Genomic DNA, 13686 nt, shown 5'->3' with positions numbered 1-13686 from the left:
AAAGACACAACATACCAGAATCTCTGGGACACATTTAAAGCAGTGTGTAGAGGAAAATTTACAGAACTAAATGCCCACAAGAGAAAGCAGGAAAGATCTAAAATTGACACCCTAACAACACAATTAAAAGAACTAGAGAAGCAAGAGCAAACACATTCAAAAGCTAGCAGAAGGCAAGAAATAACTAAGATCAGAGCAGAACTGAAGGAGATAGAGACACAAAAAACCCTTCAAAAAAAAAATCAATGAATCCAAGAGCTGGTTTTTTGAAAAGATCAACAAAATTGATAGATGGCTAACAAGACTAATAAAGAAGAAAAGAGAGAAGAATCAAATAGACACAATAAGAAATGATAAAGGGGATATCACTACCAATCCCACAGAAATATAAATTACCATCAGAGAATACTATAAACACCACTACACAAATTAACTAGAAAATCTAGAAGAAATAGATAAATTCCAGGACACATACACCCTCCCAAGACTAAACCAGGAAGAAGTTGAATCCCTGAATAGACCAATAACAGGCTCTGAAATGGAGGCAATAATTAATAGCCTACCAACCAAAAACAGTCCAGGACCAGACAGATTCACAGCCGAATTCTACCAGAGGTACAAAGAGAAGCTGGTACCATTCCTTCTGAAACTATTCCAATTAATAGAAGAAGTGGGAATCCTCCCTCACTCATTTTATGAGGCCAGCATCATCCTGATACCAAAGCCTGGCAGAGACACAACAAAGAAAGAGAATTTTAGACCAATATCCCTGATGAACATCGATGCAAAAATCCTCAGTAAAATACTGGCAAACCAAATCCAGCAGCACATCAAAAAGCTTATTCACCATGATAAAGTTGGCTTCATCCCTGGGATGCAAGGCTGGTTGAACATAGGCAAATCAATAAACATAATCCATCATATAAACAGAACCTGAGACAAAAAACACATGATTATCTCAATAGATGCAGAAAAGGTGTTCGACAAAATTCAACAGCCCTTCATGCTAAAAACTCACAATAAACTAGGTATTGATGGGATGTATCTCAAAATACTAAGAGCTATTTATGACAAGCCCACAGCCAATATCATACTGAATAGGCAAAAACTGGAAGCATTCCCTTTGAAAACTGGCACAAGACAGGGATGCCCTCTCTCACCACTCCTATTCAACATAGTGTTGGAAATTCTGGTCAGGGCAATCAGGCAGGAGAAAGAAATAAAGGGTATTCAATTAGGAAAAGAGGAAGTCAAATTGTCTCTGTTTGCAGATGACATGATTGTATATTTAGAAAACCCCATCATCTCAGCCCAAAATCTCCTTAAGCTGATAAGCAATTTCAGCAAAGTCTCACGATACAAAATCAATGTGCAAAAATCACAAGCATTCCTGTACACCAATAACAGACAGAGACCCAAATTATGGGTGAACTCCCATTCACAACTGCTACAAAGAGAATAAAATACCTAGGAATACAACTTACAAGGGATGTGAAGGACCTCTTCAAGGGGAACTACAAACCACTGCTCAATGAAATAAAAGAGGACACAAAGAAATGGAAGAACATTCCATGCTCATGGATAGGAATAATCATTATCGTGAAAATGGCCATACTGCCCAAGGTAATTTATAGATTCAATGCCATCCCCATCAAGCTACCAATGACTTTCTTCACAGAATTGGAAAAAGCTACTTTAAAGTTCATAGGGAACCAAAAAAGAGCCCACATTGCCAAGACAATCCTAAGCCAAAAGAACAAAGCTGGAGGCATCACGCTACCTGACTTCAAACTATACTACAAGGATTCAGTAACCAAAACAGCATGCTACTGGTACCAAAACAGAGACATAGACCAATGGAACAGAACAGAGCCCTCAGAAATAATGCCACACATCTACAACCATCAGATCTTTGACAAACCTGACAAAAACAAGAAATGGGGAAACGATTCTCTATTTAACAAATGGTGCTGGGAAAACTGGCTAGCCATATGTAGAAAGCTGAAACTGGATCCCTTCCTTACACCTTAAACAAAAATTAATTCAAGATGGATTAAAGACTTACATGTCAGACCTAAAACCATAAAAAGCTTAGAAGAAAACCTAGGCAATACCATTCAGGACATAGGTATGGGCAAGGACTTCATGAATAAAACACCAAAAGCAATGGCAACAAAAGCCAAATGGGATCTAATTCAACTAAAGAGCTTCTGCACAGTGAAAGAAACTACCATTAAAGTGAACAGGCAACCCACAGAATGGGAGAAAATTTTTACAATCTATCCATCTGACAAAGAGCTGATATCCAGAATCTACAAAGAACTTAAACAAATTTACAAGAAAAAATCAAACAACCCATCCAAAAGTGGGAGACGGATATGAACAGACACTTCTCAAAAGAAGACATTTATGCAGTCAACAGACACATGAAAAAATGCTCATCATCACTAGCCATCAGAGAAATGCAAATCAAAACCACAATGAGATACCATCTCACACCAGTTAGAATGGCCATCATTAAAAAGTCAGGAAACAACAGGTGCTGGAGAGGATGTGGAGAAATAGGAACACTTTTACACTGTTGGTGGGACTGTAAACTAGTTCAACCATTGTGGAAGTCAGTGTGGCGATTCCTCAGGGATCTAGAACTAGCAATACCATTTAACCCAGCCATCTGATTACTGGGTATATACCCAAAGGATTATAAATCATGCTGCTATAAAGACACATGCACATGTATGTTTATTGCAGCACTATTCACAATAGCAAAGACTTGGAACCAACCCAAATGTCCAGCAATGATAGACTGGATTAAGAAAATGTGGCACATATACACCATGGAATACTATGCAGCCATAAAAAAAGGATGAGTTCATGTCCTTTGTAGGGACATGGATGAAGCTGGAAACCATCATTCTGAGAAAACTACAGCAAGGACAGAAAACCAAACACTGCACGTTCTCACTCACAGGTGAGAATTGAACAATGAGAACACTTGGACACAGGGTAGGGAACATCACACACTGGGGCCTGTTGTGAGGTGGGGGTAGGGGGGAGGGATAGCATTAGGAGATATACCTAATGTAAATGACGAGTTAATGGGTGCAGCACACCAACATGTCACATGTATACATATGTACCAAACCTGCACATTGTGCACATGTACCCTAGAAATTAAAGTATAATAAAAAAGAAGAATAATAATAATCTTGAAGGGGAAAATAATAATAATAATAATAATTTAAAAGAGAAAAACTGGGAAAGTAAAACTATAAAAAATCTCTTCAAGCTCCCAATCTATTAGGTGGGCAGGTTCATGCCACAAGTCACAGTCGTGTAGTAAAGTGTACACACATGTGCAAGCAGGGACAAATATACGCAGGCACACATGTACATTCCAGCCACTCAAGTTCATACGGAATATATGCAAGAGTCTAGGGAAAAAATTTCTTCAGGAAAGTAACCATTTTGGTCAAGACAAAAATGTAATCTACCAATAAATAGTGAATGACATGTGGAAAGGCAGAATAAACTTAATTTTAAAGAGTATGTTTAGTTACATTTTCAAACGGTATGCTATTACATTTACTATTCCAGGTGAACTGTCTAAATTTAAAGCAATGGTCTGTTAACCTAAAAAAATACAATGAACACATGCAAAAAAGTGTATGGAAGTTGAAGAAAAACATACTGTGTATACCACTTAAAATATAACTAGTATACTATTTAAAAATAAATTTACCCTACATGTGCAGACTTTTCAGGTTCCCTGTGTATTTTTAGAACACATAATGCTCATGGACACTGACTGTACTGATTCTGTATCTCGTAAAAATATAAAGGAAAGAAAGGGAAAGTATTTTCAAGATAATCTTTTTGGTTAAATGACATTTCACTAAAAATGGACCTGCATGATTAAAACAGGATATGTACAACATGGAAGATAAAGAAACTCTAACATTTAAATTGTTACTTAGCACAGACAATTAAAAATTGATAGTGAGCTACAGCTATGTATTTCTTTCATGGTCAACAGCCTTCTAAGCCTAGTCATTTGGGACTGACACTGGATTAAACACTCTCCCCTCTTCCTATTCTTTTACGGAGAAAGCTGTATTCAAAGTATACTCAGTTTTTAATTTTCAATTACAAAAAGTAACCACAGTGTGAAAATAAAATCTGAAGTAATTTTGTTAGTTTTCTTAGTATTAGATTCTACATACTGAAAATACTATTTTCTCTTTTGTATTTTACAACACATATTTTTAAAAAATTATTCCAACAGTGCAGAAGTACATGTAGTACAAGACAAACATCTTCTATTGCTTCATAATTCCATTTCCCAGATGAATCGCCATCATCGGTTTGATGTTTTTCCAAAACATTTTCCTATAAACATATTTTACACAAGCTTATTTTGTTCTAGAAAATTCAGATTCCTCTCACATGAGAGAAACGCTACCTTAACAATTTGTTGAATATACTTCTTTCATGGCTATAAAATCTTTTATTTTAAAGAGTAATCACTTTAAGAAAAAAAGGCAGGAAGGAACTTTCTATAAATATCACACAAAAGATCATCAAACTGATCTTGCGGTGAGCAACCGTGGTTGGAAAAAATAATTTGCTCCAAATAGAGAGATATTCTCTGGATGTCCCAAAATATGACCTGCCTATACTCTCTAAACCAATGTAGCTCTGTCATTGTCTGACAACACCCAGCTTACCTGCACGCGCCACACTCAAATGTCCCGTTTCCTTCATGACACTTGGGACTTTCAGGGATGCCTTCGCTTTGGCATTCACATTCACAGATGTACTGAAGAATAACCTCTACTTCCTCCGTAAAGCCCAGAGGCCTAATTTTAAAGCTGTCAGAATCCTTTTTTGGACACTTATTTGAAGTTATGCTAATTTCAAATTGAACCTTGAAGGGAAAAAAAAGATTAACAACCAACTAAGCAATTTAAATCTACTAAAAAACATTTCAAAAAGTTGCTCACTTATTTTAATGTTTCTCAAAGTATAAACTAAATTTGCTTATAAATAACCAATGTTTTCTATGAAAATGCTTTATACAACTTACCTCATCTCCAATGGAAATATTGGAACATTTTCTTCCATTTTCCCCTGTTCCATTCACCCCATTCTTGCAGTAAGATTTGTAACTTATTGTTACTCCTTCTGACAATTTGCCGTTTTCCAAAATGACTTCTGAGGAAAGGGACTAAAAGAACGCCTAATTATACACAGGAAAAGTCAAACAAAATGCTACTTGAATGCATAAAACCAATGGATAAATAAACTGTTCAGAAAAAAATATATTTCAATAAAATATTTACAAGCCAAATCCAATTGAGTAACTAGAAAACACAGAGGCCAGAGAAACAGGTTTTAATTAATAAGGATCCAATCTTTAAAATAAAACATACAATTGAAAAGAATATTCCTGTTTTAACCACTGAGTTAAAATACTCAGGATAACACAGTGCAGAGGGCTGTTACTAATTAGGAGGAGTCTTAAGAATGTGGAATAGGCCGGGCATGGTAGCTCACGCCTGTAATCCCAGCACTTTGGGAGGCCGAGGCAGGTGGACTGCCTGAGCTCAGGAGTTGGAGACCAGCCTGGCCAACACAGTGAAACCCGTCTCTGCTAAAATACAAAAAAAAAAAAAAAAAAAAAAAATATCCGGGCATGGCAGCATGCACCTGTAATCCCAGCTACTCGGGAGGCTGAGACAGAAGAATCGCCTGAACCTAGGAGGCAGGGCTTGCAGTGAGCCAAGAATCACGCCACTGCACTCCAGCCTGGGCAACAGAGTGCAACTCCATTTTAAAAAAAAAAAAAAAAAAAGAAAGAAAACGAAATTAAATGCTGTCTTCCTCATCGGCAAAATGGCATTTCTGTAGTCCTACCTCTCTAGCTAACTAGGACTAGGGTAAACAATCAACTATGCAGTCTAGGAACAAATTTGCTTAAGGAACCATTGTAGCCCAGCCAAAAAACAAACAAACAAAAAAACAAAATGCCCCAAGAAGGAAGGACTCAAGCCAGGGCTTGTTTAACGTATGAGACTATTCAGGACAAATGGAGAAGGGTGCAATGGCAAGCTATCTCTTGTTCACACCCCTGAAAGGACAGGAGTTAGGAAAATTATCTAAGACAAGGGAGAATGAGAAAAGTTGTGGAACAAGTAAAATCTTAAAAACCTTTATAAAAACCCCACCAAATCAGGCCTTTCCAAACCATTATGGTACCCCCATAAAAAAAGGAAGCCTCATATGGTGGGCTGGCCTTTCCAAAGCATTATGGTACCCCCATGACATGAAGTAAAAATGTCTAAAATTAAAGCTGCCAAAGGGTTAGGGGGATGGGGGCTGAAAGTGGTGCACGAGGCACACAAGGGTTACCATAATATTACAATTGCCTTCAGATTATTTAAATGATTATTAATTAAGGCTAACTCGGTGTGATTAAAGTACACTGAATTATGCTCAAAAAGGATAAGCCAGGCCGGGCGCGGTGGCTCACGCTTGTAATCCCAGCACTTTGAGAGGCCGAGGCGGGTGGATCACAAGGTCAGAAGATCGAGACCACGGTAAAACCCCGTCTCTACTAAAAATACAAAAAAAAATTAGCCAGGCGTGGTGGCGGGTGCCTGTAGTCCCAGCTACTCGGAGAGGGTGAGGCAGGAGAATGGTGTGAACCCGGGAGGCGGAGCTTGCAGTGAGCTGAGATTGCGCCACTGCACTCCAGCCTGGGCGACAGAGCGAGACTCTGTCTCAAAAAAAAAAAAAAAAAGGATAAGCCAATTCCTCTTTAATTTCAATTCAACTTCCTCCCATCTGTGAGGGGAAAACAACACTATAAATCTTTTTGAAATAGGCAAATCACACGTATATTTACATTTTTATATATTTTATGGTATATGTATATATGAGTGTGTGTGTACCTCCTGAAATAGAAACCTATATCCTCTGAATATATGGGAAGAGAAGAATTGGCAAAAAAAAATTTTCTAGCACAATTCATTAGAATAGATGACTCTATAAAGGATATTTTGGGGAGGAAAAAGATTGGAGAAATCCTGTAAGTTTAAATGTAAGTTATGTTTTACAATTGCTTTCTAACAAGGAGATCTATTCCTTAATGATAAACAAACAGTTATTTGGAAATACTCCCCACACGCCTTTATCACATTTTCACTGTTTAGGCTATGAATCTTGCTTTTGTAAGACAATAATATGTATAAAGTTTTTCCTCTAGATACAGAATTTAAGTTTTTTTGTAGTACTTTGGGCTCACTAAAGTGTGTATGAAGGAAGTTTTACTTTCTTTGAACAAAGTATTCTCAACAGGGTATTGTCCAAAACTGATCTTATTTAAGATGTACTCACATTGTATGCATCAATGATCAACTGAATTACATTGCTAGAATTTGCAGATAATGTTCCTACTGCTGACTTAGGGATCAAGTTTTTCAGCTCCTGCAATTAAAAGATAAAACACGTAAAATACAACTACTATTCATTCAACCAATTAGCATCCACTGAGCAACTTTTATCTTTAAATGCCAGTTTCCATGTTTCCTCCTAACTAACTTTAGGAGTCAAACCTAGAAACCAGTTTTATAATATGTGATTAAAAATTAATATAAACCACTTCTGTAAAATTCGGTTTGCCTATCTGGTGGCATTTTCCCACATTTCAATTCAGACATGATTTGTCTCTAACAACTCAACCAAAAGTGTTTAGAATTTTGTTCTTTTTATCTCACACATTTACCTTGTAAACAGGCTGAAATTCTTCAGTAACTGCAAAAATCGTCTGAATATTATTTTCACTCAGTTTCTGGACAAGGTGAGCAATAGAAGGATAATCCTAAGAAATCAAGTAATATAATTTAGTATGTAAATACACCCTTATAATCTCTTCTAATTTTTCAATCTGGTCATACATGCAAGATTATGCATAACTCGATTACAAGACTGCTTTAGATAACTAGATTACATATATAATCCATATATAGCTAGATTACATCTAGTTGCATACATATAACTAGATTACAAGACTGCTTTCAAATAACAGTATCAAATATAAACTGCTGAAGTGAGTCGTGTGTATACATGAATTGCTAATCCTCTTTACTTTCATGTACGAACAAAAAATTCCATATTTAAAAGGTTTTAAATAGTAAGATTATCTATGTATATTAAATATAAGGACAATGAAATTAAAGAATAGTCAGTAATTAAATATTCTATTATCTACAACTCAAGAAAAAGACCAAGATTTACCATTTGGATTTCTTCTAGAATTTGAATGCTTTGCAAATATTTATTTTCAATAAAGGCAGAGTGACTGCTTTTAAAAATCGTATAAGACAGAGTATGAGACTAGATAAATTATTTATTTAGAAATAGTACTGACTGTGTTACCAAATGCTGTGGGCGGGGAGTTGAAGCAAAGAGTGAAAGTGGCATCTGGGCATCCCTTTCCCACCCCAGTGAGGCCCTTGTCTGAGCAGAAGGAAGCAAATACAAAGCTGCATCTTCACAAACAGCAACACTAGCTTTCCTGAACTTTCAGTCAGGACCCCTGCTTACCAAAACAGCAAAACCTCAAACCCTGAGAAACCCCAAGCCAGTCACTCACAAGCTCTTAGTATTAAACATTAAAATCCAACATAAACACATTCACTGTGTAAGGAACTAAGCACTTACATAATAATGGCTCATTGTGTACATATTATTTTCCAGGTGACATTGTCCATCATTTGGTAAAACAATGCCACCAAGTTTCCCATCTCCAGCAAAGTGAAACCCAGCATCCGTGGAAAACACCAGCAGCCGTGTAACATTCCTCCAGCCAATCAGTGACTTGAAAAGAAAAGGATTTCCATTTTAAAACACTATTCACGGTAATTCAACAAAAATCCTTTAATTTTCATACAGGCCACCATGTATTTTTAACCTAATCCTGTATTTTCTGTGTCTTCTCTTTATACAATGCTAATTATCTTGCTGAGAAATGCACAAAGCCCGCTGAATGAAGCTCTTCCATCCCATGTAAAACCATATCTTGCCTGACCATCCATCTCTCTCAATCTCTCAGTTCTTTTTAAAAAATTGTTTTTTGTCTGTTTGTTTGGTTTGGTTTAGTTCTGCTTATTATCATATCTCCAGCAGCCAGCAAGCCAGCACACTGCTTGGCAAGCAGTGAGCACTCAATGGGCATTTGCTGAATAAATGAAAGTGTCTGAGCCTATCCTTACTTTACTCCACTGCTGCTGTCTTGTCCCCATCCACCCATCTCTGCTCTATGTTCTATGCCACACACCTTTATCAGCTCACCATATGAGATTTCCTTTGTTTATAACAGAAATAATTATCTTGTTTAAGGATAATTTCACCCATTCTAACTCCTCAATCAGTACTGTTTATGTGCTCATTTGCTTTATTCCTGCCCTTTCCAATAAAGAATCTAAAGTAATCGTAAAATCTTCTTGTCACTATGGTAATTTATAATTATAAAATCATAGGACTATAGGAATTTACTTGCTTTAGTTAATTTATTTAATACGTCTGTTTAGATCTTCATAAGACTGTAAAATCCTTTAAGGTGGGAATCACATTTATTAATACTGGCAAGCTTTCAAAAGTGGAGTGTCTGATTCTTTTGCATCTAGAAGAGTGGATCAGCATGACCAACACAGAAAAATAGCCACAACCAAGGGTGCTATGGCTTGTTTAATCCCACAGGTTAAGACCTAGTTAGAGGCAGCCCAGAGAATGCCCTCCCCACAACGAGCTGCTAACAGGTTCACACATCAATAGCTAGTAAGAAAAGAGGTGTAAGGCTAGCACTACCTGGAATGCTACTTGCTTTGGCTGTAACAGCAGGGACTAACCTTAAATTGCAAACACTCTAGTAAAAAGTTGAAAGTAATAACAATATAGGAATTAGTATTTGCTGAATGCTCATTGGTACTTTATACAGACGGATGCATTTTAACTTCGCAAGAGCCCTATGAGGTAGATACTATTATTAACATCCTTTCTTAAAGAGAAGAAAACAGCCCTGGAGAGGCTAAGTAAATTGCCCAGCATCAGTGGTGATAGAAAAATTCTTAATTACTATCCATATTCCTTCACTTATTATTTTGGGCATCAATTAGCACCTTAGCAAATTGACTGAAAAATAACCATTAAGAGGCCTCTAAAATCAAAGAAGGTCATCTACAGAATGGGGGCACTGGACGGAACAAAAATGAGACAAGAGTAGGTACACAAGACAAACTTGACCTGACAATGTTTTCTAGTTTCAGCCTCAGCCACATCATTAAAGTGTCATTTCAAAATATGTAGCTGCTACATGGATCATAAAATACCAATTATTGATCCAATAGGGATGGGCTTGCTACTGAAAATCTTACAATTAAAATTAGAAATATTGTATCACTTCTCAAAATACATCTATTCATATAGCTTAAAAACTAGAGCTTAAAAAGTTCTTTCTTTTTGAATTACTAAGACACAAGAGAAAGATGCGTCTTTCAAAAACAGTGAGAAGAAAACTGACCAAAGGAAAATGATACAAGATACTCTCCCTTTGAGCAATTTCAAGGTTCCTGGTGATGCCTCAGATAATAACATCAATTCTATCCCTGGTACAAAGCCAGAAAGTTAGGACACATAGGCTTTTCTAAAATCCAGACCACCACCAGCTACAGTACAGAGAGGATGCCCCACTGTTTCAAATGGTTAGCATTCTGTCTTTTAAAAACCTGCAATGATAAACTAACTGTGTGGTTTGCATAAAGATTAAATATGCTTTTATAAAGGCACTTTATGTATAGAGGCAATTTAAGGGTTTACTTAAATTACTTCCCTAAGATAATCAAAAAATTAAGGTAAATTTTTCTATTAACATAGTAAAATCACACTTAAAATTCACACACATAATAGAAACAATACCCCTCATAGGAAATGAATGCGCTTACTCCACAAACTGCAACTTGCATGATGGCATCGAAACCACCTTCTGGAGAATCCAAATTTCCAGATATGCGCTGTTTTCCAACAAGTTCATTAAATACTTCTCCTTTATTAGTAAGACTGAGTACATTTTTGTAGCTAAATGGGCTGGTGCAGTTCTGTTCACTTGTGCAAGGGTTCCTGAGCTTAGCTGGTGTTGTGCTAATGTAAGGCATCACGGTCTTTTCCACAAATGAGCCAAATCCTGTAAAGAAAAAAATGATACATAAATGAATGAATGGATGGATAGATGGAAAGACAGAGACTTGCATTGTTTAAAAAATTCATCTATGTTACCAAATGTAGGTTACTATGGACTGAATGTCTGTGTTACCCCAAAATTCCTACATTGAAAACCTAATTTCCAACATGATGGTATTAGGAAGTGGTTCCTTTGGAAGGTGATTAGATCATGAGGGCAGAGCCCTCATGAATGGGATTAGTGACTGATACAGTTTGGGTATTCGTCCCCGCCCAAGTCTCATGTTAAAATGTGATCCCCAATGTTGAAGGTACGGCCTGGTGGGAGGTATTTGGATCATGGGGGCAGATCAATCCCTCATGGCTTGGTGCTATTCTGACCATAGTGAGTGAGTTCTCATGAGATCTGTTATTTAAAATTGTGTGGCACCTCCCCCCACCTCTTGCTCCTGCTCCCACCATGTGAGAAGCCTGCTCCCCACTTGGCCTTCTGCCATGATTGAAAGCTTCCTGAGGCCTCCCCAGAGGCCTTGCTGATGCTAGCGCCATGCTTCCTGTAGAGCCTGCGGGACCATAAACCAATTAAATCTCTTTTCTTCATAAATTACCCAGTCTCAGATATGTCTTTATAGCAACATAAGAATAGACTCCTACAGTGACCTCATCAAAGAAGCCCCAGAGAGCTGCTGTCCCTCTGCTGCTATGTGAGTACATGGCAAGAAGGTATCATCTAAGAACCCAGAAGAGGGCCCTCACCAGATGCTCAATCTGCCTGGGTCTTAGACTTCTCACCTCCAGAGCTGTGAGAAACAAATTTCTGTTTTTCATAAGCCACCCAGTATATAGTATTTTCTTAAAGCAGCACAAATGGACTAAGACCTAAGTCAATCTTTTTATCTTGCCTCCCTACTTTAAAAATAACTCACATTCATTTTCTTGGCACACCAGCTCTCAATAATGACATGCTGAACAAATGAATAAATAAATATTCTAGAATTCTGGCCATTTTAAAAAAGACCAATTTGGTAGAAGCTCCCTAATGCCATGGTCCTTGAATTATGCTTGCAGAATAAAAGAACATTTTAAGCAAGTGCTATTTTTTAATGTTTCCACCAAAATAGGGCTAATTTTTGAAAGGCAGCTCTTAGGCCTCATAACTGTCAAAACTTTCTAATATTCTGTTGCTAAACCTCTGCAGCAACAGGAATGGAGAGAAGCAGGCAAAAAAGAGGTTAAGCTGGGGATGCATGAAATGGGAAAAATAAGGTTTGGAAAGCAGATCATCATCATATGAAAAATCCAGGTCTAAGGCGAGATCAGGCTGTATAGGCAGGTGCAGACATACTAATTAGTAATTAGATAAAATGTGGGTACTCAACACATGTTTATAAAATAAGTCAGAAGGGCCAGGAGTGGTGGCTCACGCCTGTAGTCCCAACACTCTGGGAGGCCAAGGCAGCTGGATTACCTGAGGTCAGGAGTTCGAGACCAGCCTGGCCAACATGGTGAAACCCCATCTCTACTAAAAATACAAAAAATTAGTTGGGCGTGGTGGCAGATGCCTGTAACCCCAGCTACTCGGGAGGCTGCAGCAGGAGAATCACTTGAACCCGGGAAGCGGAGGTTGCAGTGAGCCGAGATCACGCCACTGCACTCCAGCCTGGGCAACAAGAGTGAAACTCTTAAAATAAAAATAAGTCATAAGATAAATGATCAAGTTAGTGTGAAAATAAGCATGCAAGTCATTATCTATGAGGTACAATCTGTGTCAAACAGTAGCATCCAGTGACAGAGGAACAAGGTGGCAGAAAAGATTATTAAACGTGTGACTGGAACATCAACTTCCACTCAGAAAAGGCTAAAAAACTGGCCTGTTTATCTCACAAGTATGTTGTGAGTAACAAAGGAAGAAAATATAAAACAACATCTGAGAATTGCCAAGACTTTATAATGAAAATGGTCAATGTTCCCAACATTCCTACCAATTCTGAAGTCCGAAGTAATCCTCCTCATTTCATTCATCAGATCTGTTCCAAGACTTTTTACATTCTCCAAATCGTCTTTCATTGAGTAAGACAGGTCCATAAGGTAGTAGAGGTCAATGGGATAGTCTTCGGCTCTCTTGAATTTTAATGTAAATGTCTGTGGCTCCCCTAATTAGACAAGAGATTAGAAAATGAAGCTTGCCTGTTGGCAATCAAACGCAAACGAGAAAAACCAAATAAATGTGGTTTACATGGTAAACACAATAAAATAAAACATGTTGTCATAATTTTTACAAAAACCTGGGAATTCCATAAGTAACTCAATGGGTATGAATTCAGTTTCATTCAACAAATACTTAAAACACCAGGCCTTCAGGATGCAAAGATAAAAAAGACATTCCCAATCCACAGTGGACAAAACAGACAAAAAAAAGTCAGTTTATAAGAGAAGAAAACAAATAGG

The 13686-nt window shown here is 37.4% G+C and overlaps 1 protein-coding gene across 4 annotated transcripts in view; it reads right to left on the bottom strand.

Annotated features, from left to right (window-relative positions):
- Positions 1-13686, bottom strand: part of ITGB1 (integrin subunit beta 1) — a 60495-nt gene that overhangs the window by 14886 nt on the left and 31923 nt on the right. For all 4 annotated transcript variants that reach the window (XM_058436559.1, XM_032143838.2, XM_058436558.1 and 1 more), the window contains exons 5-11: positions 13221-13391; positions 11004-11242; positions 8725-8880; positions 7787-7882; positions 7399-7488; positions 5087-5227; positions 4728-4927 (exon numbers count right to left, since the gene is read on the bottom strand). In XM_058436559.1, the coding sequence (XP_058292542.1) occupies positions 4728-4927; positions 5087-5227; positions 7399-7488; positions 7787-7882; positions 8725-8880; positions 11004-11242; positions 13221-13391 (1093 nt within the window). The remainder of the gene's footprint in view (positions 1-4727; positions 4928-5086; positions 5228-7398; positions 7489-7786; positions 7883-8724; positions 8881-11003; positions 11243-13220; positions 13392-13686) is intronic.

Source organism: Hylobates moloch, unplaced genomic scaffold (assembly GCF_009828535.3).
Source record: "Hylobates moloch isolate HMO894 unplaced genomic scaffold, HMol_V3 SCAFFOLD_3, whole genome shotgun sequence".
In the NCBI taxonomy this organism is placed as follows: Eukaryota; Metazoa; Chordata; class Mammalia; order Primates; family Hylobatidae; genus Hylobates; species Hylobates moloch.
The sequence above is the reverse complement of the archived record's forward strand: the minus strand, read 5'-3'. Positions and strand labels throughout refer to the sequence as shown.